Source organism: Oryza brachyantha, chromosome 1 (assembly GCF_000231095.2).
Source record: "Oryza brachyantha chromosome 1, ObraRS2, whole genome shotgun sequence".
Classification (NCBI taxonomy): domain Eukaryota; kingdom Viridiplantae; phylum Streptophyta; class Magnoliopsida; order Poales; family Poaceae; genus Oryza; species Oryza brachyantha.
Window position 1 is genome coordinate 8,671,073 of NC_023163.2, and position 26,074 is coordinate 8,697,146.

General features: G+C 40.1%; 3 protein-coding genes across 3 annotated transcripts; 1 reads left to right on the forward strand and 2 right to left on the reverse strand.

Moving 5' to 3' along the window:
• Positions 1–505: 505 nt before the first annotated feature.
• On the reverse strand, positions 506–1,893 carry LOC102718509 (outer envelope pore protein 16-2, chloroplastic-like). The gene is made up of 6 exons (XM_006645736.2): positions 1,716–1,893; positions 1,532–1,597; positions 1,346–1,377; positions 1,207–1,240; positions 1,005–1,072; positions 506–876 (listed from the first exon to the last, which is right to left on the reverse strand). The coding sequence occupies exons 1-6, from the start codon at positions 1,891–1,893 to the stop codon at positions 733–735; spliced, it is 522 nt and encodes a 173-aa protein (XP_006645799.1). The 3' UTR covers positions 506–732.
• Positions 1,894–8,229: 6,336 nt separating this feature from the next.
• On the reverse strand, positions 8,230–11,245 carry LOC102702790. Its single transcript, XM_006644049.2, has 7 exons — positions 11,039–11,245; positions 10,800–10,871; positions 10,224–10,291; positions 9,277–9,406; positions 9,077–9,160; positions 8,573–8,680; positions 8,230–8,456 (listed from the first exon to the last, which is right to left on the reverse strand). Exons 1-7 carry the CDS (start codon positions 11,159–11,161, stop codon positions 8,367–8,369), a joined length of 675 nt encoding a protein of 224 aa, XP_006644112.1. The 5' UTR covers positions 11,162–11,245; the 3' UTR covers positions 8,230–8,366.
• A 10,044-nt stretch (positions 11,246–21,289) lies between these two features.
• Positions 21,290–22,578, forward strand: LOC102719066 (universal stress protein PHOS34-like). The gene is made up of 4 exons (XM_006645737.3): positions 21,290–21,674; positions 21,789–21,895; positions 21,985–22,103; positions 22,415–22,578. Exons 1-4 carry the CDS (start codon positions 21,452–21,454, stop codon positions 22,494–22,496), a joined length of 531 nt encoding a protein of 176 aa, XP_006645800.2. The 5' UTR covers positions 21,290–21,451; the 3' UTR covers positions 22,497–22,578.
• Positions 22,579–26,074: the final 3,496 nt, after the last annotated feature.

Genomic DNA, 26,074 nt, shown 5'->3' on the forward strand with positions numbered 1-26,074 from the left:
GATATGATTTCTTTAAAGCAACTTTAAGGAAGCGGGTGCGAAGCAAGGACGGTGCTACGCAAGCCGGAGAAATGAGAGCGGCCTAAGATAAACAGGATATACCGAAAGCAGTCAAGTTAAACGAAGATTATATACCCAAAACAGATGAGCTGACCTAGTCCAGACTGGGCTTGATATCTTCTTAGCCTCCTCTTAATAAGACAAAAATGTTTATATAACCACTGAAGTACCTAAAAAGTTCTTAACATCTGCTCTCTACGGAGACCAATAAGAGACTAAACAAGATTAGAAATAGTTATATTTTAAATTTAAAATAGAGGTAGTACCGTAGTAAGAACACCGATCCATGCAGATTGCACCTTCATATGTCATATCATCAAAGCCGAGGTTCTGTGCAACGTCGTAGATTAACACAAACGGCACATTCACGGTTCATACGGCCACGTACGTAGTTAAGAGTCAAGGCACGAAGAGGATTCAAACTCCAAAGTATTTGTGGTGACATGGCATGAAAGCACAAACGAAGAAGCAACATCACATCAAGTTGTGCTTGGTTCCAGCTTTAGCAAGCTTTGCGTACATCGATCTTACAAACAAAGATGTGATTCTTTGAAAGGGAGAAAATACAAAGGAGCACGGTGATGGGGAGTCGTGTAGCAACATCATGGCCAAGAGACCTTCCCTACAAATCCCTAATCCAAACTCCCACGTTTCATTTCAGGCTCGAATCGCTCAGAATATGCCGGAGAGCAGGCTCGCGGCGCTGGAAAGGGCGGCGCCGGTGATGGCGAAGTGGACCATGTGGTCGGCGTTCCCGGTGTCCCCCGTCAGCGCCACCGCCACGCCGGCGACGGCACCCGCGACGGCGCTGTTCTTCTGCATGTGTGCATCAACCAAAAAAAAAAAAAGAAAGAGTACTAGTAAGCTACATGCTCGTGGAGATCGTCAAACCGTCAAAGTTAATTAGCAGCAAGAGATAGGCTGAAGAAATTAATGGCACTAACCCAGTCATGGCACCCTCTGACCTCTCTCAGGCCATACGTCAGTCCAGAGTACACTCCGGCCGCCAACCCTGCCAGAATAAAAAAGAACCATAATTAAAGGTTGATTTATTCTACTAATCTACTTCATGAAAAATGAATGATTCTTCTTTTAAAATTTCTGGTCCTAGTAAGTGATCTCTTGGAATTGATTGTTTGTACTCACCCCACTGGAAAGCCTCCTTACCAGCTGATTTTACCTGGGAAAGCACGATGATAGTTTATAAGATCGAGCTCATCAACGTGAGTAAGAAAATAGCAAACTAAAACAAGTTAAACGAGACAGACGCAGCTGGCCGGCTTACCACCGCATCAAGCGATTTCTGGCCATCATCCCCTGCACGCCAAGCATCAAAACACACGCACACACAGAAAACACATGTCAAATCTCCGGCTAATCAAACGGACGCAATAACGTACCGTGTACGGTCACGTAAACACGACCAAGTCGCTAAAAGTTTGAAATGGCCAGCCGGCACTTCGCATTTTACCTCTGACACTCGAGAAGTTGCTTCTCTTGACGTTGCCGTCCAACCCAGCCGTCTCCCCTCCAAGCCCTGAAGATCATATATTTGCCAACGCTGTATTACCATACCATACCATACAAGTTTTGTACTGCCATTACATTCAGAGATGCATCCAGCAGATGATGGATGGTGACAGTGATATATTTACCTTCGACGGTGACGAAGTAGGCCTCCCGGGAGACCGCCCTGGCGGCGCCGACGCCGGCGGCGCGGATGAAGCTGTCGGCGACGCGGTTGACGAGCGGGTGGCCGAGGTCGACGAGCCACCGCTTGTCCATGCTCGCCACCTCGTCCTTGAGCGTCCGCGTGTCCAGCCTGCTGCCCATCTCCTCTCCTCTCCTCTCCGGGCTTCTCCTCACTAGTGCTCTACGCGAGCGAGTGCACCGATCGTTGGCTGCTCCGGGTACGTGCGGTGACGAGTGCACGACCGACGAGACGGGCGTGGCGCCGGGCGACCTAGAGGTGCAGGCGATGGTGGTGGCGGGGTTTTAAAGCGGGCGTGGGAGGGAGACCACGTGTGCGGAGGCGCGCGGCGACGTGTCCCGCGTCGTGGCGAGCTCTCCGCGCGGGCCGCGTTCCCCACGGCGTTTTCCTGCGGGGAGACCGGCGCGTGGCTGGTACATCTGCGCCTCCGTGGGCTCCAATTTTTCTATAGTCAATCTAATAGCCAATTCACATATCATATACACATTTTGTCTTGAAGCCCGTATACAGCTGACTACAAGCCAACATCTCTTCTCTCTCCTTTTATCTCTTTAAAATATATTTATAGTTAGCTTATAGCCTGCTATTGTACCTGCTCTAAGAGGATTTTCTGTTTGCAATATTTGACTACTTGTCTTATTCAAAAATTTTGAAAGTATTATTTATTTTATTTATTATTAAAAATAGTTTAAGTATTACTTATAAATTTTAATATTTACACTAAAATTTTAAATAAGACGAATGATAAAGATTATAAGTGAATAGTCAGAATCTTTATGTTTATATTATGGGACATAGGTAGTAGGAACGTACGGTTGAAAAGACATTAATAAAATATATCTCTTATTTGTTATGTCAATAGACAATATCTCTTATTTGTTATGTCATGGACAACAATTATATGGCCATTATCAAGTTTTAGATAATTTGGTATATGTATTGAGCTAGGGAAGAAGTCCATATTGCCTCCCCCAACTATCGGTAGAGTATGTTTTACCTCCTTGAAATGCAAAACCGGGTATTTCTCATCCCTCAACTATCTATACAAGTACGTATATACTCCTATAGCAGTTTGCAAAGTTATTTTCGTCTATGTGGCACTCACGTGGCCAGTTGACCTTGTAAAGCTTGCTGAGTCAGCCATCTGAGGCAAGCTCATTTTTCTCCATCGGTTATTTTCCCATTTTCCCGTTACCAAACCCTAAAATTTGGGAGGATAGCAAGGTAGGCGACGGTGAGGATGGGACTGAGCACAGCAGCAAGGAAGGAGCGGATCAACATTGATACATACATACACAATGGATATGACGCAAGCTTAATCATTCATCCAGATAGCTAAAAGCTCATTCATTCAGAGAAAGACAACTTGATTCATAGATATATACATACACATAACCGGCTGCATGTTTCCTAACAATGAAATCATTTGCCTAATACCATACCAAAGGCAACAGAAGCACATGTGAGTACCACTACAATAAGCACATATCTCTATTCTCTAACCTACTAACTTTGTCTTTTAGTTTAACAATCTCTGCTTATTTGTCACTTGCAACCTTTTGGACTGCATCAAGCTTGGTTATTTGCTCATGTAACTTCAAGTTCACTTCTTCAATCCCTGCTGCTAGTTCTTCCTTCTCCCTTCCTCAACGACCACACACAATTCCGTAAATCATTCAACAAATCTCTCACGAAGCTAGTCTTTGGCCTATCATACCAAGCAAAAAAAAAAAATGCAGCCACCCACCCTGCGATTTCCATCCCAAAACCCAAATAAACACATGACAAAACCACCCGCTGTGCTCACCCGCTGCAGATGACCCGTCGCTGCTCCCACCACTTCCGTCGTTGTTGCTCACGCCGCCATGGCCGCTCCCGCCATCGTCGCTCCCACCACTCGCGTTGTTGCCGCTCCAGCTGTGGCCGCTCACGTCGTTGTTGCCCTCTTGAATGTCACTAGATCTAGGGTTCTTGGAATGGGGAATTGGGAGTAAACACGATTGCATATGTACACATTTTTATGTCTCAGGCTCCCAGCTGACTCGACCAACTTGACCTGGTCAACTGTCACGTGAGACGAAAACAACTGTGCAAACCACCAAGGGAGGAGAAATACCCGGTTTTGCATTTCAGGGAGGTAAAACATACTCTACCGATAGTTGGGGGAGGCAATATGGACTTCTTCCAGTTGGTTATCTCAAAGTGTTGCAGGGCTGCGGCCTGCATGCAGGCCCGTGTAACCGGAAAAACCGTGCGGTTTTCACCCCGAGTGACCCAAGGCTCAACCAGACAAAACAGTGTAGGATGATGGATTAGTTTGCATCTAGCAGTGTTCGTTACATTGTTTTCAGATTATTTTTTGGGCTTGCGTGTTCGTTTCTTAAACCGTTAAACATTGTCTTTTGGAAAAAAATACATTGTCATCATGCCACCTTTCTAATGTGCCCTCCAATCACAAATATAATGGATTACCTATTTGGGACCTTAAGATATAGTTTTGTACTATTTTATTCTTAAAGTGTAAAATTTTTAGTTTGTGTACAAGGGAATTTGTGATCTCAAGACATAACTTGTCATTTTGCCACTTCTTTTTGGAAATTTACAAACGTGTTATTATAATTTTGCAAAGTTAAAGATATGACACTGGTATCTCAATGACATATGAGGTCCACATGAGTCAATGACACGTGGGTCAATATGACATATCTCTAATTTTGCAAAATTATAATGACATATATGCAAATTTCCCTTCTTTTTTGTTAGAAGAAATGTGTTTTCCTTTATATTTTTGATAGAGGCAGTAAGCACCTTTGAACTGGATAAATTTTGATTTCAACTTTTAAATGAATAATTAAGTAAGTTTTTATAGTTCAGCAAAAATAGTGTTATGTAGTGCTGTACAGTAAGATCTGAAATTCAAATGTTAAAGTTTGTATTTGAATTGTTTAAGCTGGTAACCGACTAAGATTTTTTCTATTTGGGCTTACGAGTCAGCTTATAATCCAAAACTCCGAAGTATAAAAAAATCTAAAGCTTTATTTGTTAGTCTTTTTAAGTCATCTGACACTCTTGTCCCATTAAGCAAAAAGTTATGTCCGAATAATTTTTTTATTTAGAGTAAAGATAGAAAACTACACTATTGAACTTAAGGCTCGAAAGCTATTATAAAGCATATACATTCAAAAGTCAACTTAAGACGAACGGGACGAGTAAGTCCCGGATAGGTAACCAGGTTAACCCGATTGGTTCAGAGTGACATTACATGATGAGGGTCAACCATGTGTAAGGGTCAAGGCGTTTAGTGTTGAAATTGAGGAATAACATAAACTTCTTTTTCCCTAGTTTATAAAAGCAACTGGATTTCAAATTTCAAGTACGTCTGGAATATATCTGGAAATGTTAAGTAACCAGCGACCTATATGTACTGTTATGGTTATGATTTGCTTTTTTGCATTGTGGAGATCTGAAATCGGAATTCCATCCTTTGCTCTTTCCTGGTAGGCATGTTAAATCTCCATGTTATAGTACTTCATTTTTCCGTTTAATTAGAACCTAACCATGAAGCTATGTAAGGCTCCTGTAGTTGTAACAAATACTTCTTCCTTCTGATATAAAATGACAAACTCGTGCCGCCTTCCTCGAAAAAAGAACCTAACCATGAACCAATGTGCGTTCATGTAGTTGGTCCATGACACAGACTTGTCTTATTAAAACTGTCCGATTATTACCTTTCATTTGACTCGAGATCATTGGAGATTGTCATGATCATGGCCTGAACATAGGGGAATTCTGTCATGGTGCCAATTCCTTTCTTTGTCTGCATCTCAATGTCGTAAGAATCGTGTAGACAGCTTGTAAAGCGCGTCACCACTTGGTGCTTGCTTTGCGAGGAAATCTGTACTACTTTAGCTAAACCTCAAGGACCATATGGATCACATTTTTGCCTTTTTCTTTGTAGAGGTAGTCCTCTTGCATCAGGCTGTAGCGCATTTCGCACGTAATGCTGCATCCTGATATTGCAGAGAACATTGATTGCGCTTTTGTCGAATCAGGAGTTATTCTTGCAAAATTTTAAGATTTCCATGCTCCAGTTTTGCAACCACATGACACCAGTTGTTCTTTTTTTTTTGGGGGGGTCTCGTGTTTGCTGATTGTTTCCACGGTTTGGTTGTTGCATATTAGGAAGAACAGATGCGCAATAAACATACGAACTTAACGTGAAAATCCTTGTGAGAAAAGTCACAGACGTCTACTAGCAATAGGAAAATAATAATACAATATCACATCTTTTCTGTGTAACTTTCATGAGATATATAAAGTGAAATCTAAAGTCATAATAGAAAATGACTTGAACATGGTCGGCCTTGACTTTTCTCAGAGCCACAATAGTTCGGAGGTGTAATTCGTACTTTTTCCCTTACTATATAATAATAATCAATATATATACACAATATATATATATGTAAATTATTATTGTAAATATTTAAATTATATTTAGAAATAATATTTGAGCGATTGCAACACTTCGTTGTCCTGTGACCAACCATGGACTTGAATCCTATTAGAAAACTCCGAGTCATATATGACTAGAAGTCATATTAAGAAACTAATATCATAATTCAAATATGTTGCATATTAAAAATTCGTAGATCTAACCTGTGCAGATGTGCTAATCTGCACATCAAATTTCTTACCGATAAGTACTGTTATACCAAAGTACTAGCATGTTGCATCTTGTCTTGACCCATTTGACTTATCGCTTTACTGTGATCCTACTTTCTCAATTGCACGCTACTGCCATGTAAAGGATGTCAGGATCAATTGGTCCGTTACGTCCGTAAGAATATGATAATACTGAATCCATGCTCTACTCTTTCCTGAAACAGTTTTCTTGCCAAGAGTTTCTATTAACATTCATCCTCATTTAGGCTTATACTAAGAGTAAGTGAAACAATATATTGTTGATAAAATATAATTTATGGGTAAAACTTTTATATACTACGTATTCTTAGCGATCTGAAAGCAAATGTAAGAAAAAATATAATGAAAACCTAAAATTTAATTCTAAATTTGAGTTTTAAAATATAATTTTTGGCTTATAAACATAAGAAAAATAATGAGTATGAATCTCTATAGATAATGGGAAGGTCAACCATATATCCACAAAGTCAAAAGTTACTACAATGGCACCCTTAAACTCATGTCTCAGAGTTGGGGAACTTTGGTGCTCTTACGAACTGTTAAATTTTGCTAGTACGGATGCTACTTTTAATATAGTATTTAATCATTTATGTGGTCCTTGAATGAATTGCGAGTTTGCAACATGCTCATCTTTTGAAATGAAAAGGAAATTTAGTGGGGTAGTACGTGGATATGTTCAGGATCACTAACGTTAGTGGTTGTTTTATATCCCTCGGTGATTGTGTGACATCAGGATTCAGGAACAAGGGAACATGTATTTTATATTTGTTTGTTTGCTGATGTCTCATAAGTAACTGGTTTTGCTATCTAGTCGGAGAAAAATAAACTTATCTGTGCTTATTTCGAGGTGGATTATGATATGAGATATTGAAAATTCTGGTAGTACATTAACTAGATTTTGCAGGCAAACTTTTCAAATAGCTTTATGCGAGGAGGTTGTAACAACTACAGCTTCTCCTACAATCTTTAATTCCTCAAATAGCATAGATTTAGTATTTATAGTTCAGACCTAAAATTAGGACAACGTTACGTTACCTATGTAACTGCGTATTTTTATAACTATATTATATATTTTATTTCAAACTTAGGTAAAATATATTTACAAATTTATCTATTTTAAAATGATATATAACACATAATTTTATCCTAGAGTTATATATTTTAGTTTTAGTTTTAATTTTACCCTCATAGAATTTTTATTACGCATACTAGCGGTGTGTATCAAAATTAGCGGTGTGTATAATAAAATTAGATCCGTTAAATCAAATGTAATGGACATCTCACAATCATTTGAGAGTACTTAAAAATAATCCTAAAATTAATTCATAGAAGACACAAGCTGAAAAACTCTTTTCGTACTAATATCACCGGATAGCTTCTCATTCACCGTTTAGAATACCATCACCATTTAGAATACCAAACTCCCAAACAAGGTACGTCGATGCACAGTTGAATTTAAATTTTTAACCTTAAATTTAAAGTTAATTTTAAGATTTTTCACTGAAGTTCATTTTTCAACATAATCTTTTAGCAATACGTATATAAAGTTTTATTTATATTTCTTCGTTGATAATATGTCGTTAGTTTTTTCTATATAAAACTTAAACAATCACCCCTGTCAGTAGCTGAGCCACCCAGGGACTTAGCGTTGGTTTACTCTACTGGCTATTATCCACGCGTGGAAATAATAGTACTCGAGTATTAAGAAGAGCTATTAGTCGTGACTCGTGAGGCTCAACGATGCCGCTCTCCATCACTGCATATAAAACTATAACTGCGATAAATTTGGGCGTGCACATATACCGTAAGCTTATGAACAGTGTTTATTTTCTTTTTTATCTCTTTTCCCGAGTAATAATACACTCCGTACGTAGCCTTTTACAGGAGAATCACTTCATTCTACGTCCACCCGAAGAATTGCCTGCTGATTTTGCTGTTCATGATCATGCAGCCTGTGCATTCGCGTTGCATTTCTCCGTTGCTCCTGCAGCAAGAAACAGGGGAGGAACAAGGAAAAGAAAAAAAGGTTAGGACTTCTTCAGTCAACTACCCTGAAGTCTGAACAGAGAAAGTACGCGTCAAAGTTCAGAGATTGCTAACCTGGAGCAGCTGCAGCTGGTATTGCCTCTGGCCCTTCTGAACCGTGGAGATGAGCCTCATCACGACGTAGAACGGCAGCAAGATTCCACTTGCCCGGAGCAAGTATATCTGCAAAGCAAACCAACACATGCTCATAAATTTCATTGCATCAACCACTCTGAATTTCTGAATCACCGATCCATTCTTTTTTTTTCCGTGGCGGACTCCGATGCATTTTATGCATTTTACTCGTAGTAGAATTTAATTCATACAATTGATCTATTTTTATCTGTATCAACAATTAGGTGTAGTAGAAATTTGAAGGGGTAATATCGTCCTTTTTATTGTGATCTTTATTAAAAAAATAAAATTACAGAATACTGCTAATCAAGTAATTAATAAAATACAAAAATATCTTTTTTTACTGGTAGTATAATACTACAAGTAAAATGCATCGAATAATTGCTTTTTTTTTTATATATATGCATTGGATAGCATTCAGATGGGGTTGTCAAAAGAACTCACCGTCAAGAGGCTGAACGCGTACTGGTGGGCGGCTCCAACCGTCACGACAGCGACGAGATGCCTCAGCAGCAGAACCACCGTGAACTGCATTGAGCAAGCAAAATTAAACAGTTCAGAGTTTTCAGACACAACACTGCACATGCACTGCGCATTTCTGAACCTGAAGGCGGTGGTTTCAGTTTCTGTGTCAGTCAATGTACCGTGACGGCCACCGATCGGCACCAGGCGGCGCTCCGGCCGGCCGCTCCGGCGCACTCGGCGTACACCTGGTCGCCGATCAACGGCGAGTCCTCCGGCTCGTAGCTTGGCCGTGGAACCTCCAGGCTCTCTCTGCAGCAAGAAAAAAGATTTCAGTTAGGAGGCGGTGGTTGTGCAGCTTGAGCATGACAGAATTGAATACTTGACTCTCAACTCTGAAGCCCATCTTTTTTCTCATCTCATCTCATCTCATGTCATTGCATTATGAGTTGTACTACTGTACAGATGAAGCCACAGGTTGACTCCATTTTTGCAAGGCTGCTGCAGTAGAGGACACGGTTTGTAGCACTGTATTGATGTGCAAGGCATCTTATCGGCCATCTCATGAAGGAAATGATTAGGACTTGGTTGTTGGGACATGGCTAACGGAAAACAGCTAGGCCGGACCCACCTGCCAGTGACCCAGCTAGTGCACACCATGATCCACTGGATGCTGCAATATGTAGCTGCCAAAGAGAATGAGCCGGACCACTATTCCTGATTGCAACTTGATGCATCATTGTTGTTCATTCTACATGCTTAGTTTCTGCTGAAATCTCAGCTGGCATTCAAGATGAGATCAGAAATTTCAGAATGTATGTTTCAGTTGCCATGTGGGGGCAATGAGATTTATGGATAGGGATGTCATTCATTGTTGGAAGCCGAGACTTTCTTTCTTTTGTTTATGGCAAGAACCATCGATCGTTGAATTTGCTAGCTCTAGAATAGTGTTAGATGCTTTCTTGATTTCTTCTGCATGAGCCAGCCATACGGTGGTTGATGACAGTTGCGACGCACTACCATTATCAGTACCAGACACTAATTCAACATTCACCTTGTTACACAGTGCCAACTCCCAGCTCTATCAATCTTAAACTGTGAAATTTCGGAGAGAAGAGAGAAGATGCACCTGATGGTGACTGCGACATGAGCAGGTTGAGCTTTCTTGGGAGGAGCAGTGTAGCCCGGCTCGAAATTCTGACAGCAAAAAAACACTGCCGTTAAACAAAGGCAACAAGTAGTCTACTCAAGGAGGAACAAGCGTGCACAGAGCTCCATGAGGTTATGATTACTCTACTCAAACTCATGGCCTAAAGTATAATTTTGGGCACCCAATTGTACTTGCTGTGAGTAAAAAGGTAAGGACTTGCTTAGTTCAGTCTCAAAGAAATCTCAAGACGCAGAGTCTTCAGACAAGTGTTTACTCCTTCAGGCCATCCTAATACTCATTCAGTACTTTGTTGAAAAGAAAAAAGCAAGATGAGAACTTGACAACTAATACCATAACTTTGCACTTGTGCAGGAATTAATCTTTTCTAGCGCTGCATTTGGTGAAAAATATAAACTTTCATGGATAGAATAGTAGGAAATTTAATATTGATCAGGCAGAGAGAAAGTACATAAAAGAGAGCGATTCCTACGAGATTTTCGTGGCAGAATTTAAATGAAACAAACACTGGATTGATCAATTGATCTGAACACAAACCTGAAGGCAAATCTCACAGAGCGTGCTCCCCTTCTCGTCGCACCATCTCTGAACACATCCCCTGTGCGCGTACTGCAGGGCCATGAAAAAAAACAAGAATCAAGTTCCGTTGAACCATCAAGACGATAATCAAACCCACATCAGGATTCAGGAGGAACCCAAAGTATCAAAAAAAGCTAAAGAAACGTACAAGAACTATCTAATCCATGTGAAGGAAAGAACAAAAAGCAATCAATCACCTTGAGGGAGCCGGAGCATCCGCAGGGAGACTCCATGGTGGTGGCGCACCCCTCCTCCTCCTCCTCATGGCAGATCCTGCACTGCCTCATGGAGCAGCAGCACCACGCATCCTCTCGCTCCATCTCGTCTTCTTCCTCCTCCTCTCACCCTTCCTCTGCCTCTGCCTCTGTCTCTATTGGTCTCTCTTCTCTGCCTCCTCTCTGTTTCTCCGAATTGGCAAGCTATAAATAGGAAGAGAAGCGAGAGCAGCTCACGCAAAATGGAGAGGGGGAGGGAGTCCGAATCCGAGTGGCGTGGAGGTGGAGCTGGGGCCCACCTGTCAGCAACCCGGGAATGGCCACAGCAGCTCGTAGTTTGCCCTGGTCCTGCACGACAACCATGGCCTCAAATTCAATTAGCCATTTTAGCTCCTGCCCACTACTGCGATTCATCCTGGGATTCGATTGGATGACCAGGACCGGATTGATCGATCTTGTGGGTAGCATGTGTACCCAAATCAGTTGTTCGTGAGTGAATTGCTTTCCATGTATATGTACATGTGCAGGTAGGTAGGCACTACTCAAAGGCACCTTTCTGGTATGTCAGGTTCTGTTCTTTGATGAGATTTATTACACAGAATTTTATTTTTTTTTCTAGCTCATTAATTTAGTCCTTGAATAGAGAGGTTACAATATTAATCTTCCCTGGGCCAATTGGAAATTTTCAAGCTGGGAATAATGAGAGAAATAAATAGTTGATCTTTCGTTTGATAATTGTTTGGTTTTTTTATTTTTAAGAAAAAAATCCGAATCACATACTTGTAAATAAAAAAATAATTTATAAATGAAATCTTTACGTATGCATTCTTAGAGATCTAAAAGACAAGACTGAAAAAATAAAATATAGTGAAAAAACACAAAATTAAATTTAAGTCTAAGGTTAAAATTTTAAATTTTAGTTTAGAAGTATAAGTAGAAGCGGAAAGATGATCCAATGGTTTTTCGACCGAGGAAAACGGTTTGCTGTTGGCGACCAACCGAGATTCCAAGAAGTCCCTGTTTTTGCAGGTGATCAAGCCATCGGTCCTAGGGTTTGTTCGTTCCAGCTAATCCGATAGGGTGTCGATTACACAAAAAACACGCGGATACATGTGCCTTCCAGGTTATTCTAACGGACGAATTCCAACCGTGTTTTTGGATGAATATATTCTGACAGCCTTTCATAATTACTAACAACAGCATCATCAGCATCATCATCAGACACAAGGCGTCTCCTTTCCTTTGTTCCTAGCTTAATCTAGCCGTTTGCCCAACGCGGCAATATAGTAGTAGGGTCTTATAATTAGGTAAGCTACATATATGCATGTTCCATTACACTACTTAATCTCCTTTTTCTTGAAGGTAGCTTTACCCACTAAGTACCCTATAATGAGCTAACCTAGTTATCTAGAGACCCTAACTTAATTACTCTACACTGAGAAAACAGCTAAGAGTAGTAGTAATACCCAGCTAGGTCAAATGTTGACAATAGTTGGATTACACTATAGTACATATTGTATAGAACTATGATGTATTAGGGGTGTTTAGTTGGTGAAATAAAAATTTTTGCATGTCACATCAGATGTTTGACCGAATATCAAAACGTGTTTTCAGACATGAATGAAAAAACGAATTTCATGACTGGCGTGGAAATCGCGAGACGAATCTTTTGAGCCTAATTAATCCGTCATTAGCACATATTGGTTATTGTAGCACTTATGGCTAATCATGCACTAATTACGCTCAAAAGATTCGTCTCACGATTTCTCACATAACTGTGCAAGTAGTTTTTCGTTTTATCCATGTTTAATATTCTATTTAGATGTCCAAAAATTCGATGCGATGTTTTCGACCGAAAATTTTTGGAACTGAACAGCCCCTTACACTCATGTCCAGTTGTGCATAACTCATAATTCCCATATCTTCATTGGCTGGGATTTGTCCTTGGCGTATGTACTAATGTGCGTGCCTACAAGCAGGACTCGATCCTCTAACGCCTAAAGTTCGGTGATTTTGGGTCACTAGCGTATGCATCGTAGCTTTTTTCGCTTATGCATATGTTTACAAGCTAAAATTTAAAATTTTTAATATTAAATTTAGATTTGATTTTAATTTTTTTATCGAATTTATTTTTCAGCTTTAGTTATTAGATCACTAAGTATACGTATATAAAATTTTTATTTAAATTTTTTTCGTTTATAAATATATCGTATAAATAAACCTAACAATCAGGATCTCTCGGTCCAGACGTTTACGATATAAGGGTTTTTTTTGCTATCATTGAAAAATATCTCAAGATAACAAGAATTTTAGTATAAATTTTTGGTATCTCAAGCTACACTATATTTTAAGATCCCATGCTACGTTAAGATACTTTTTAAGGACGATAAAAAAACTCGTGATATAAAGTCATGTGATGTTACAGGATCTCTGAGTGCAACTGATGTTATTTTTGACGTGAGCTGGGTTTACCGTGCCAAATGCCCACTAAGAATGAGCCGGTGTGTGGCCGACCAAATTAGTTGGCTGCCAACTGATCTCTCTTGGAACGTACACGCATCAATTAATCTCTCATGCATACTCCTAGCTACCACGTCCTAGATTAATAAGGTAATTAAACATATTAGCATCTCATATATGTAGCTAATTTCCTCGTGGTTGGTCAATTAGTGGGTCCCACGGCGCTTAGAGTGGTTGCGTTGTACCGTGGATTCTCTGGCATGCATCGATCTGTACCGATTTGTGAAGTACTCAAATTATTGTCCTATATATTGTTAATATCTGTGTTGTTTGCAGTACAAATTACCGAATCGATCTGCCAAATTATGATTTTATTTGTGATCTGTTTGTCGGTTTGGGCCACGGTTGGTCCCTTTTGGGCTAAATTTTGACCTTATTTAGAGCATTGCTAATAGATTGGCTATCCATGAAATTTTGTTTTTATCCTAAATAGAATATGATGTGTGAAAAAAAAAATATCCCTCCAAGAGATTGGCTAAAATTTACTCCCTACCATAAAAAGGTGGGCTCATACGAACCTACCAACAAATCAGTTTATTTATCGAGACGAGAACATTTTCTCTACGCGCGAAAGAGCAGCACCTGAAATTACGAGCGAGCATCGCTCCCAACTTATAGAGACCGACTTTTCTGGAGAAGGGCCTCCAATTCTTGCGTGGTTATTAGATATTTGTTTGAGATATATTTTTACTTAAATTCCCCTAATTTTGAAATCTAGAGGAGTTTATATTGGGCATGCTGGTAAATCCTTTTCCATCGTGAACACTATCATCTGTTTGCTCATTTACTTATCAACCAAGAAGCTACATTTAAAATTTAAATTTAATTTTTAAAGTCTATTTTTGTGGTTTTTCAGCATTGAATTTGAAATAAAAAATAACATCCAAAATTACAGAAATTTTTTTATGGACTCTCATCGTTTCGCTTGATGACATTTTTGTAATAAAAAATAATTTACAAAAAAATTATATACATAAAGTAAACCACAATTAAAAAACAGAAAATAACATCCAAAATTAAGTTTAAAATTTAAAAATTGATATATAAGCAATTGCAACAGTGAAAACATGGAAGCCATGATTTCTGAGAAAACCACGTGTCAAAGGACAACAGTTCGTTGGGAGCAGACATACGAATAATTTGAACCAGGCAATGCAGTTTGAAATTGAAAAAAAAAACCCCACAAAATCTGGCAACCTAATTTGAAACTGAAAAATGCTAGGCAACAGTTCGAGAAAGAAATCTGGCAGCCCAATTGAAAGTTGAAAAGTGTTAGGCAACAGTTTAAAAAAGATGTCTAGCAACCCAACTTGAAACCAAAATAGTACCAAATAGTCTTGACGCGCAGCAGAAGTGGAACCCCACGTCCAGCGTTGCTATTTTTTGAATTTTGCTTATATTTTAAATATAAGTTAAAATTTTATTTTTAACCTTAATTTGGAGTTGATCCTGTGATGTTTTCACTAATTTTTTATTTATAAATATATCTTCTACTACCTTTATTTTATATCGTAAGACTTTTTAGCCTTATCTAAATTTATCAATTGATAAATGTATATATAATATATATATATATATCGTATAAATGAATCTAGATAAGATTAGATTAGACGTAATTTTAAAAACTGAAAAAAAACTCGCACGTCGGCCCTCCACACCCGCTCGTGGGTGATGACACGTCACGCTATCGATAGCGCGAAAGCGGGAAACGTCGCACGGCCGCTGCGCTGCGCTGTGCGCGCGTACGTGGCGGCGACGGGCGAGGGGGAGGGAGATGGAATGTTCGTCACACCCCTGGGGATGGCGTGGCGTGCGTTTCTTCTGGAAGATTTTGCTGCCCTGCAGGTGGCGGGCGTTTTGACCACCGCCCCGTTCTGCCTGGCGCCACGTGTACCGACGACCAAAGGCGGAGAGAGATGGAGCGTGTTAACGGCATCTTTATGGTTATTATTATATGATGAAGCGTAAGACTAGATATGTCTTACCCTGCTGGTTTGGTTAAGGGTGTTTCATGTTTATCTTGTATATAACTTAATCTGGAGCTCTACTCTAATAAGAAAAAGAAAATCCATCTTTCCTAATTTCCCCTATCCTACCACGTTAAATGCTTTAGCTTTTTCAATCTAGGCACCGGATATCTAAATAAGTCATAGTGTAGAGCACAATACATAATGTAAGCGGTTTTTTTTAATAATTATCATGTCATATTTATATTTATGTGGAGGGGAGATGAAATGACAAATAAGAAAAATGTGCTATAGATTTAACGTTAGCTATAGCATAAGCATTAAAATAATATATGTATGAGAGGTAAACTATATTTAAAAATGTATTATATGCTTCCGTGCAACTACTGTATAAGCTGGTTTTATGTTGCTCCCTTCGTTCCATAATATAAGCATGACCACCTTATTTTTTGTCTCATAATATAAGACGCGCATGCAATTATGTATTAAATAGTATATTTTTCATCATCGAAATATCCAACCACGTTACATAGCTACATACCATGTACCTATGTAATCTAAATGAGGAGATAGTTATAACTCTTTCTTAATCTTTGAGTTAGTGGTGGTTATGACTTATATTATGGAACGGAAGAAGTAACTTTTAATAAGACATAAATATTTTAAAGCTAATAGATAGATCTTCTATTAACCTGATTGTTATAAGTGCCTACCACCTTTGCTCTAATATATATTACACCTCTTTTGTCTATTTCTCCCTCCTACCTGTAACTCCTCGTAGCATACATTGGAGATGTCTAATACGCAACAGTTACGTTTTCTTCTTCTGCAGGGTCAAACGCATATTCATTTCTGGAGTATAGAAGGATCGCCTTTATACAAGAGTGAGTAACCGTCCCATATATTAGTACTTAATTACCTATATCTTCAATTCCGTTCAAAAATCAAAATCTATTACTCCGTTTTATTGACCACCCACACTCAGTCCACCATAATTCCGTATTTCTTTTTATTCGAACAATAGTGACTATATATGGAACTAGAGGTGCACACATCAACTAATTTTATCAACTTCCTATTTTTTCAACAAAAACATGACCACGGAGCCACTAGGCTCACACAACAAATTTATAAATAAATTAAGAAATACTGTGTTCATAAAATAATAACAATAATTGGTTAATGATATTTTTCTTAAATTAAAATTTCACTACAACCAACGAGCAATATGCTAGTTTATACTAAAATATATATTTTTCTTACTCTACTTCCTCGCCTCTACTAAGTACCTATTTAATTTTCTACATATTTTGTTATGTCAACAAATCATAATTATTTTTTAATCTTCACCTCAACCTATTAAAAAATATTAAATATCTGGTATTATGGTTCGTAGGGAGCAACAAACTGTTAAAAATATTTAAAGTATATGACAAAAATGATTATTTTCAAATTAAATTCCTCAAATACTTTTCTTATAAATAAAAGAAATGCACATGTAGATCTAAATACTACTGTACTTATATATGTATAAAATTGTTATAGTATAAATTAAATATCAAAATTTAAAATTTTTGCGTCCAGGAGGAAGTAAAATTGCTGTCTATTCTATCTGAAATAATATTAAAATATATGGCTACGTTGTTCTTATAGTGTTTAGTATAATACATCTTTTCCTTTACGGAGGATAATTATATTAAATAAAGAATTCTATGAATATATTAATTGTAATAAAGCATCAAAACATATTTAAGTTATGAGTATATATATTTCACAACACTATATTTACTTCAATCAAACTGCAATAAAACTATGTATCAACGATGTGTATCATAAAATTACAAATTTAGCAAAGAAATTCACAGGAATACATATTTAGGGTATAATATCACAATCTAAATATTTAATATTAATTTTATCACAAAACTACAATTTTGCAACTTTCAAAAAAAACTGCTATGTTTCTGAACTCTAAATTATATACTTTTAATTCGCCACTAAACTAGTGGTTTTGGGATAAAAACTTTAAATCTATAGTTTTGTGATAAGTTGAGTGTTAAATATATAGTTTTGTGATCGATAGATCAAAGTATATATATTGTTTTATAAAATTTACTTTATCAACACAGAAGAAACTATTCACACGTCAAAACTATGAGATATGTGAGCAGACGAACACGGCAGCGGTGTTCACTAACATTTTGAACAACCATTAACAGCTAACTATCTTTGGAGTTTAAACAAATCTGACATCACAGAACAGATTAATGACCACGACTTACAGAATATACGAGAGCAACGGTGCCCTTTATCCTCGGGTCACGTGTGACCTTATCTTTTCGCTTATATGTATAAGCCAAACTTTAAATTTTTAAACTTAATTTGAAATAGATTTTTGAGGTTTTTTTTATCATGTTTGCTTTTTGCCTGGACTTTTATATGACTAGGATACATATATAGAAGTTTTATTCACAAAATATTTTTCGTTACAAATATATCATTTAATTTTTTTTTAAAATAAGACAAACAATCATCCGTGGTAATCTAAGTGAGGGGGGCAAAATGGTCGATATATGTGGGTCCCATAAGGATAACACACACTTTCTATAGTAATGCGAAGAGTGGATATTGTGAGTCTATTAGAGGTTTTGAAGTTTTTAAAATTTGGATAGTTAAGACTAGTCGTTAGATTTGAAAAGTGAGCATGAAGAGTTTGTACATTTATTTAGAGATAAATTTTTCTAATATGAATGATTCAATTGATGTAAGAAAAAATTTAGCAATTGTGTTGGAGATTCTCCAGAGAGAAAAGCAACTAGTCCATCCTTCTCGTTTCTACGTGGACCCTCGGTGGCTTGCTCAATCAGCATTGTTGGCCCAGGGTGGGGGGAAAATCGAGCCCATGCAGGGCTAAAAAGGAGCAGGCCGGCCCAAACACAGACATGCGAGTACCATGACCTGAAAACGACGACGCAGCCCGCAGGTTTATCGATGTTTATCCGGTTCTGGCCACAGACACCCGGTTTTTTGCTTTGTTTATACTTATAAATAAAACTTTAAAATTTTAAACTTAAATTTAAATTAGATTTTGAGATTCTTAATCGTGTTTATTTTTTAATCTGGACTTTTAAATTACTAAGAATACATATATAGAATTTTTATTCATAAAATATTTTTTGTTATAAATATATCATTTGATTTTTCCTAATATGTCCAGCAATTATCAGTGGTACTATAAGCTAGAGGTATCTGTGGGTCCCATAAGAATAACCCACACTTTCTATAGTAATGTAAAGAGTGCATATAAAGAGTCATTCGGAGGTTTTTAAGTTATCAAAATTTGGATAGTTACAACTAGCCGTTAAGATTTGAAGAATAGAGATGATTTGAAGAATAGAGATGGATAGTCTGTTAGAGTGTATACTCATTTAGAGATAAAATTTTTTAATATGGATGATTCAATTGATGTAAGCAAAATTTAAGCCATTATCTTACAGATTCTCGATCGAGAAAAGTAACTGCTCCATCCTTCTCGTTGCTGGGACACCGATTTTCCATTTCGTCTGTGCGTGGACCCTCGGTGGCTTGCTCAATGGAAAAAAATCTACCAAAAGTCCTTCGACTTTCTGACGAGTTTATTTTACCATAAATGTGTACCCTAAACTAGTTTAATTCGTTTAGAAAAAGTCTCTTAACAATTTTAACTCAATTTTTCACTGGCTTATGTTGTATCCAGTTGGTCTCATAACGACCCACATTTCAGATCTTCCTTTTTTTTCTCTTTCTTCAGTTGGTCGTTGTTCCAGCTCTCTCTCTCCCGAGTCCAACCTCGGGCTTGTTTGGTGAGTTTCTTCCAGAAGCTGCTTCTGTCAGAAGCTACCCTAAACGGTCCATAGCTTCTGAGAATCTGTAGTTACAGATTCTGAAAAATAAACTAAGAATCTAGAATTTGAAGAAGGGGGTTTAGGAGCTTTTCCAGATTCTCAGAAGCTAGCAGCTGCTTCTCAGAATCTAAAACTCCCCAAACAGGTCCCTAGTTGGCGACACACCAACTTCCCCAGCCGCTTGCCGCCCGTGCCATCATCGTCGGCCCGACTGTCACCACCCCCGTCGCACGCCCACGCTCCGCCGTCCAACCGCGCCGGCCGCCGCTAGCCACCGCCGCACGTCTCTATGACCCGCCTACACTGGCCGCCGCTCGATTCACACCGGCACGGTGCGCGACGCTACCTACCCGGCCGGGGCACGCACATCGTCGTCCACTTCATCGACCAGATTAAGGATGACTGGGAGCGTCGGAGCGGTGGAGGGTGCCCCATCGAACAGGGCGTTGCCAGTCACCTCGGCCGCCGTCGCAAGCCTACGCCCCAGCCACCGCGGCGCTCTACCTAGGCGTTGCTGGTGATGATCCGGGAGACGTGGAACTGAACGCAGGCGTATGTCTGCGACCTGCCAAACATCTGTTGCTTCGGCGACGACGTCTCGTTCAGGAACGCCCAGCTGCTCCGTGTCCATCTACGTACGTATCATCAATTCATCATGCATATGTGCATGCACGCACAAATTAGTTATTATTCGATTGATCGATCAACTAGCTACGTATTAATTATTTTATAATTATTTGATATGATTAATTAGTACACTATACCAACACTCGCTGCTGGTGCTGGCGCTGTCGCCTTCGTCGTCATGCTAGTCGGCGAATGGCTGCTGAATCGCTGATGATTATGGTGAGGAGTCACAGGCGATGTGCGCGCCCCGGCCGGACTTGTACGGACGGTCGACGACGGGGGCTAGGGCGGGCGGCGGTGGGCGAGAGGCAGCGGGGCCGGCGGGTTGGGGCACGTTGGTCACCGGGCAGGCCGTTAGAACAGCCACGCGCTCTGCCTGGGGCACTGGCTCGCGGCGTTTCCCGCCCACGCGTAGGCACCTGGCGCCGGCGTCAAAGCCGTGGAGGCCGCAACGCACGCTGCAGAAGCCCTAGACGACCACGTCAGGGTCGTTGAGGACTAGCACGACGGAGCCTCTCTTGGGGGCCTTCCCGGCGGCGAGCTGGAAGATCTGGACCAGCGTCAGCGTCTTGCCAAGGGAGTACGCCTTGTCGGACACCTGGCTGGATAGGACAACGCGCATCGTCGCCACCACCACTCTCCAACCGCGCCCTAGCCCGTAAGCCGCCACCGTCCGCCGCCGGCCGTGATCTAGAATGACGGGAGAGAAGCAGAAAAGAGAGGAAGAAGAGAGAGTAGAGGAAGGGAGAGAATGGGAGAGAAGAAAATTAAAAACATTGGTGCGTGGGACACACAGAACACCACATCCGCAAAAACAGTTAAAATGTGCGTCAATATTGCCGATGGACCTTTTTTGAATGGATTATACGAGTTTGAGGTATATATTTCTGATATTTCGGTTAAGAGACAAAAACATAATCGTCTCTAAGTTAAGGGACCTTTGGTGGACGTTCTCCCTTGCTCAATCAGCATTGTTGGCCCAATGTAGGGAAAATCGAGCCCATCCAGGCCTAAAAAGGAGCAGGCCGGCCCAAACACAGACACGCGAGTACCATGACCTGAAAACGACGACGCAGCCCGCAGGTTTATCGATGTTTATCCGGTTCTGACACCCGAAACAGCTGCGGCTCCCTCCCAAAGTCCCAAGACCACCGAGGAAATGACAGCGATACCCCCGTCCTCCGCTGGTTCCGTCCCGCGCGGAACCCATGGGCGTTCCAGGGGAACCGGATAAAACCGCGCAAACCCACCGAAAACCAGCGGCGGCACTTCTGACAGTCCCACCTCCATTAAATTGGCCGATCGATCGCCGTCTCTCTCCCACCATCTCTCCATCGATCGGCTCGTCGAAGCTCTCCTTCCTCCCTGCCTGCCTGCAGTAGAGTGTGGTGATAGATATGGCGGCGTCGTCTGACTCTGCCGCCGATGGCTCGGCGCCTCCTCCTCCTGCTGCTGCTGCTCCCGGGCGCCGGATCGTGGTGGCCGTGGACGAGAGCGAGGAGAGCATGCGGGCGCTCTCCTGGTGCCTCGCCAACGTCGTCTCCTCGTCCGCCGGCGACACGCTCGTGCTGCTCCACGCCCGCCGCCCGCGCCCCGTCTACGCCGCCATGGACAGCTCAGGTAACTAACACCCAACCCATCACCGCTGCCTATTTCGCTCTTCCGAGTTTGGGAGCAATGGATGGATCACAGATCACACGCTGCCATCTGCTTAATTTGTTCGTCCGGCCGCAGGGTACATGATGACCTCGGATGTAATGGCGAGCATGGACAAGTACGCCGCCGCCGTCTCCGCCGCGGCGGTGGACAAGGCCAAGCACATCTGCGCCGCCTTCCCTCACGTAAGCACCACCGATCAATTGCCTACTAATGCTCTCGAATGTGAATGTGTGAACATCAGTTTGATATGATCCCAATCCCACGCGTGCAGGTGACGGTGGAGACGCTGGTGGAGAGCGGCGACCCACGCGACGTCATCTGCGACGCCACCGAGAAGATGGCCGCCGATCTGCTGGTCATGGGCAGCCATGGATACGGACTCATCCAGAGGTGCTGTAAATCTATATATATTGATTGCCACGCACTTACCAACATTTCATATATTTTTTTCTTTTAGTGCAATAATAAGGATTAGGGACAGCTGCTATGACAAGGATGTTCTTTGACCCAAGATATCTTATTCACACCCTCTACATTCATCTTAATTAACATCTGGTTCAATGCGTTTGCGTTGTTAATTTCAAAAATTAGCCAGTAATTGCATCTTACCCGGCGCATCTGTTACTCCAACTTATAATTTACTTCAGTTTGTGTGCCTTATTTCCTTGGGGCGTGTGCTTACTTGGGTGCGCATGGTGCAGGACGTTCCTGGGAAGCGTGAGCAATCACTGTGCTCAGAACTGCAAATGCCCTGTGCTTGTTGTCAAGAGGCCAAAAGAATAAGAGTTAATTAGATCTATACCATTATAAATTTGTTAGCTTTGAAATATGTCATTATAATTCGATTAATTGTAAAGATGCCATAATAATTTTAAAACTATTTTAAATATATTATTTTTGACCAAATCGTCCTTTGCATATATAAGGGCGTAGCAGATGGTTAATATGGTCTATTTTTTTAAAAAAAATACACCGTGGCATATTTCTAATTATTCTGAAATTATAATGGCATTCATACAATTGACTAATTGTAATGGCATAATTTAAAACTAATAAATTTATAATGACATAAATCTAATTAACCAAAAAAAATAATTGACCTTGGTAGTGTTGTACTGGCAATAATGCTCAGCAGCTAATGCTAGAGCCTGCTTGATGTTTGTAAATATAATCATGGCACGCTTGTTTGTTGATCGAGATCGAGAACGAAGAAGCTATTGTGTTGGTGCAGCGTTCGATGTCCAGCATCTGATGGGGATGTCTTTATCGACATAAATCCACAATTGCATGGTTGAAAGTTGAAACCAGCAAGCTAATGAGCTGGTACATTTTATCCCGTTAACAAATTGACTAAGGCCGTGGTCATTATAAGAAGGGTAAGTTAATTCACCATATTAGTATATGATTAACTAATTATTAATTATTAAAAAAATATAAAATAGATTAATATGATTTTTTAAAACAACTTTTTATAGGAATTTTTGTAAAAAAATATATCATTTAGTAGTCTGAAAAGCGTGTGTACGAAAAACAAAGAGTGTATAAGTTAACTTGTAGGGGAACGAACGTGGCCTTAAGTTATAAACTTGCAGTGGGCATATAACTAACCAATGTTTTTAGGTCATCTAGTCGACTCTAGTCGTCATGGACCTGACCAGGCGATTAATCGTCGACTAGATTGATCGTCGACTAGATTGATTAGTCAAATTTGGTCGATCCGGGTCATCTATATAGTTTTCCAGTATATTTCAGGACATATACATAATATATAATATATATTTCTACATGTAGTTATATATATATACACACTATCATGATCTATAGTTATATCAACTATATTATGATCAAGCGCAGCTGCCATGAGAAAATAAGAAGAGAACATATGACAGGCATTTGATGAGTTAAGTCCTACGCAATGAGCAATATATTGCAAACCCTAATGGACTATGGCTAAAAGTAGGCATGTTCAGGAAGCAACCTGAGAAAATAAGAAGAGAACATATGATAGGCATTTGATGGGTTAAGTCCTGCGCAATGAGCAATATATTGCAAACCCTAATGGACTATGGCTAAAAGTAGGCATGTTCAGGAAGCAACCTGAGTCAACGACTAGTCGGACGACCAGGGTTCTAGTCGAGCTAATCGAGCCGGAGTTCCTGATCGAGGTCAGATCACCGATAAAGACAACTAATCATGATTAATCACGACTAATCGTACAACTTGAAAACATTGAAACTAACATCTAACCAATTTATCTCACTAATTAACAAATTAAGTCACCAACGAACTGTCACTTTTCGCGGTTGGGCTTACAGGTAACACCCATCCAAGTGGATTATTGAGTGACATCTAAGCACATATTAGGTTGGACTTATAAGTCCAAAATTGCGCATTTTAAATCTTGATGTCACCAATCACCAACCAGGATTGTAAATAACATACCTAGCAAGACTCTAACAAGGTTGAAGTTGACATCACAAATCAATAGCATATGATTCAACAGGCATCATCAATTGGAAAGCACTACTATCATAATAATGCTCAGGTAGAACAAAGATCATTCCCATCATACATCATAGCATATAAGTTCCATAATTAATGAAACTGCGGATCTAAAGTTTGCTGAGTTAACTGGAAAAATAGACATGTTTTTCCAAAACGACAACTTCCGTCTTACTCCTCGGATTCAGCCTCACCACTCTTCTTGTTGTGCTTCCTGGAATACCTCTGGTTCCTCAGGAACTTTGGGTCCATCTACAAAGATGGCAGAAGATGGGGAGATCAATGAATGCACAAATGATAAATAGGCAGGAATTCTGGATTTGAGCACTACTAACCAACAGTTGCTAAGAATTCAAGATAAAGCAAATATATAAATTCCAGTGTATATATATCTGACCCAGAAAAAAAAGGGAAGCAATGAAAACTCAAACAACAGCTGAAGGAAAACATTTTGAAACAGTATAGGCTGGGTTTGACACTGGTCCAAAATGAACCTCCATATTTAGGGCTATCCAGAATTGTTACATTAACCAACTGGATATGATATTCAGAAATGATATGGTTTAAATTTCAAAGAACTTATAATGTTTCCAGGGCACAATCATAGGGCGATATGATTCCAATCACCCAATACTCAGGCGATAAAAATCTAAGCCTAACACTGACCATGGAAAACAATGGTAGAGTCTATGACCATGGAAAATGTTTTATATTGTAAGACTTTCTAACGTTGTCTAAATTCATCGATCGATGAATGTATAAAATTCATATATATATATGTATAGATTCATTAGCATCCATTTAAATCTAAGTGAAGACTAGAAATTCTTACATTGTGAAAAGCATGGAGTAAATAACAAAATCGAACTTTACAACATTATAGCAATCTATGGCTTCAAATATCACAACTAGACCCAAAAAAAAAGTTGATTGGTATATTGGCTCAAGAGGAGCATGCAATCCACAACACAGCTCACCACAACCAATACAAATTATAACGAAATAGGAGAGGCTCGTTCAGAGAAATCACTCTGAAATTTCTACCGAAATTACGCGCACTCACCGAGCCACTGTAACGACAGAAACTAAACTAGCCAGCCGCATCTGCCCAGCAACACGAATCTACCAGAGACGACGACTTGACGTTTGGCAATTGAGCTATCAAACCGATGGCGCCCAACGAAAATGCAAACGAAGAAGAAAGGGGAGGGGAAGGGGGACATGGCTTACCCCTTTGGTGGAGGTCTGGCGGTGGCGCTTGGGCTTCTTGATGCCGTTCTTGTGCGCCTTGTACGACTGATTGTGCGCCGTGTGGTTCTTCGACTTGGCCATCTCTTCTCTCCCCGGAATCCTTCGAAGATGAACGGAACGAATCAGTAATCAGCGGAGGAAAAGACGATCAACCAGCGAAACATCGGATGAGGGCGAGGGAGAAATGATTCGGTTACCGAAACGAGCGCACGCGAGGGAGGAGAGGACGAGCAGAGGAGGCGGCGGTGGCGGGTCTAGGGTTTACGCGAGCGGTGAGAAGGGGAAGGTTTATATAGGAGGGTGATGCTGCACGAATCTCAAGGAAGGCCCAGTTTCGGTGTTTTTGGGCCTTGTGAAAGCCTCGCTAAGCTTGTCGCGTTTTGCCTGGGCCGTTCTTTTTTTAATTATTTTTCATTTTTCCAGTGTAGGTTTGTAGCTAAACGTGAGTTTTGAATAGAACAAGGAGTATTACGCGCCTGTCTTTTCATTCTGTTTACGCTTATGAGTCAAAATATAAGTTTTTAAACTTAAATTTAGATTTGATTTTAAAGTTTTTTTCATTATAGTTTATTTTTTAGCCTAGCTTTTAGATCGCTAGGAACACATAT

What these genes read in the sequence shown, in the direction of transcription:
- LOC102718509 (XM_006645736.2), bottom strand. Translation starts at nt 1,893, where the DNA reads ATGGGCAGCAGGCTGGACACGCGGACGCTCAAGGACGAGGTGGCGAGC. An exon ending in CTACTTCGTCACCGTCGAAG is followed by an intron (nt 1,598 to 1,715) that starts GTAAATATATCA and finishes TATGATCTTCAG; the next exon opens with GGCTTGGAGGGGAGACGGCT. An exon ending in CAACTTCTCGAGTGTCAGAG is followed by an intron (nt 1,378 to 1,531) that starts GTAAAATGCGAA and finishes CTTGGCGTGCAG; the next exon opens with GGGATGATGGCCAGAAATCG.
- LOC102719066 (XM_006645737.3), top strand. Translation starts at nt 21,452, where the DNA reads ATGGCGGCGTCGTCTGACTCTGCCGCCGATGGCTCGGCGCCTCCTCCT. An exon ending in CGCCGCCATGGACAGCTCAG is followed by an intron (nt 21,675 to 21,788) that starts GTAACTAACACC and finishes GTCCGGCCGCAG; the next exon opens with GGTACATGATGACCTCGGAT. An exon ending in GGATACGGACTCATCCAGAG is followed by an intron (nt 22,104 to 22,414) that starts GTGCTGTAAATC and finishes CGCATGGTGCAG; the next exon opens with GACGTTCCTGGGAAGCGTGA.
- LOC102702790 (XM_006644049.2), bottom strand. Translation starts at nt 11,161, where the DNA reads ATGGAGCGAGAGGATGCGTGGTGCTGCTGCTCCATGAGGCAGTGCAGG. An exon ending in TCTGTGAGATTTGCCTTCAG is followed by an intron (nt 10,292 to 10,799) that starts GTTTGTGTTCAG and finishes TTTTGCTGTCAG; the next exon opens with AATTTCGAGCCGGGCTACAC. An exon ending in GCCGATCGGTGGCCGTCACG is followed by an intron (nt 9,161 to 9,276) that starts GTACATTGACTG and finishes TGCTCAATGCAG; the next exon opens with TTCACGGTGGTTCTGCTGCT.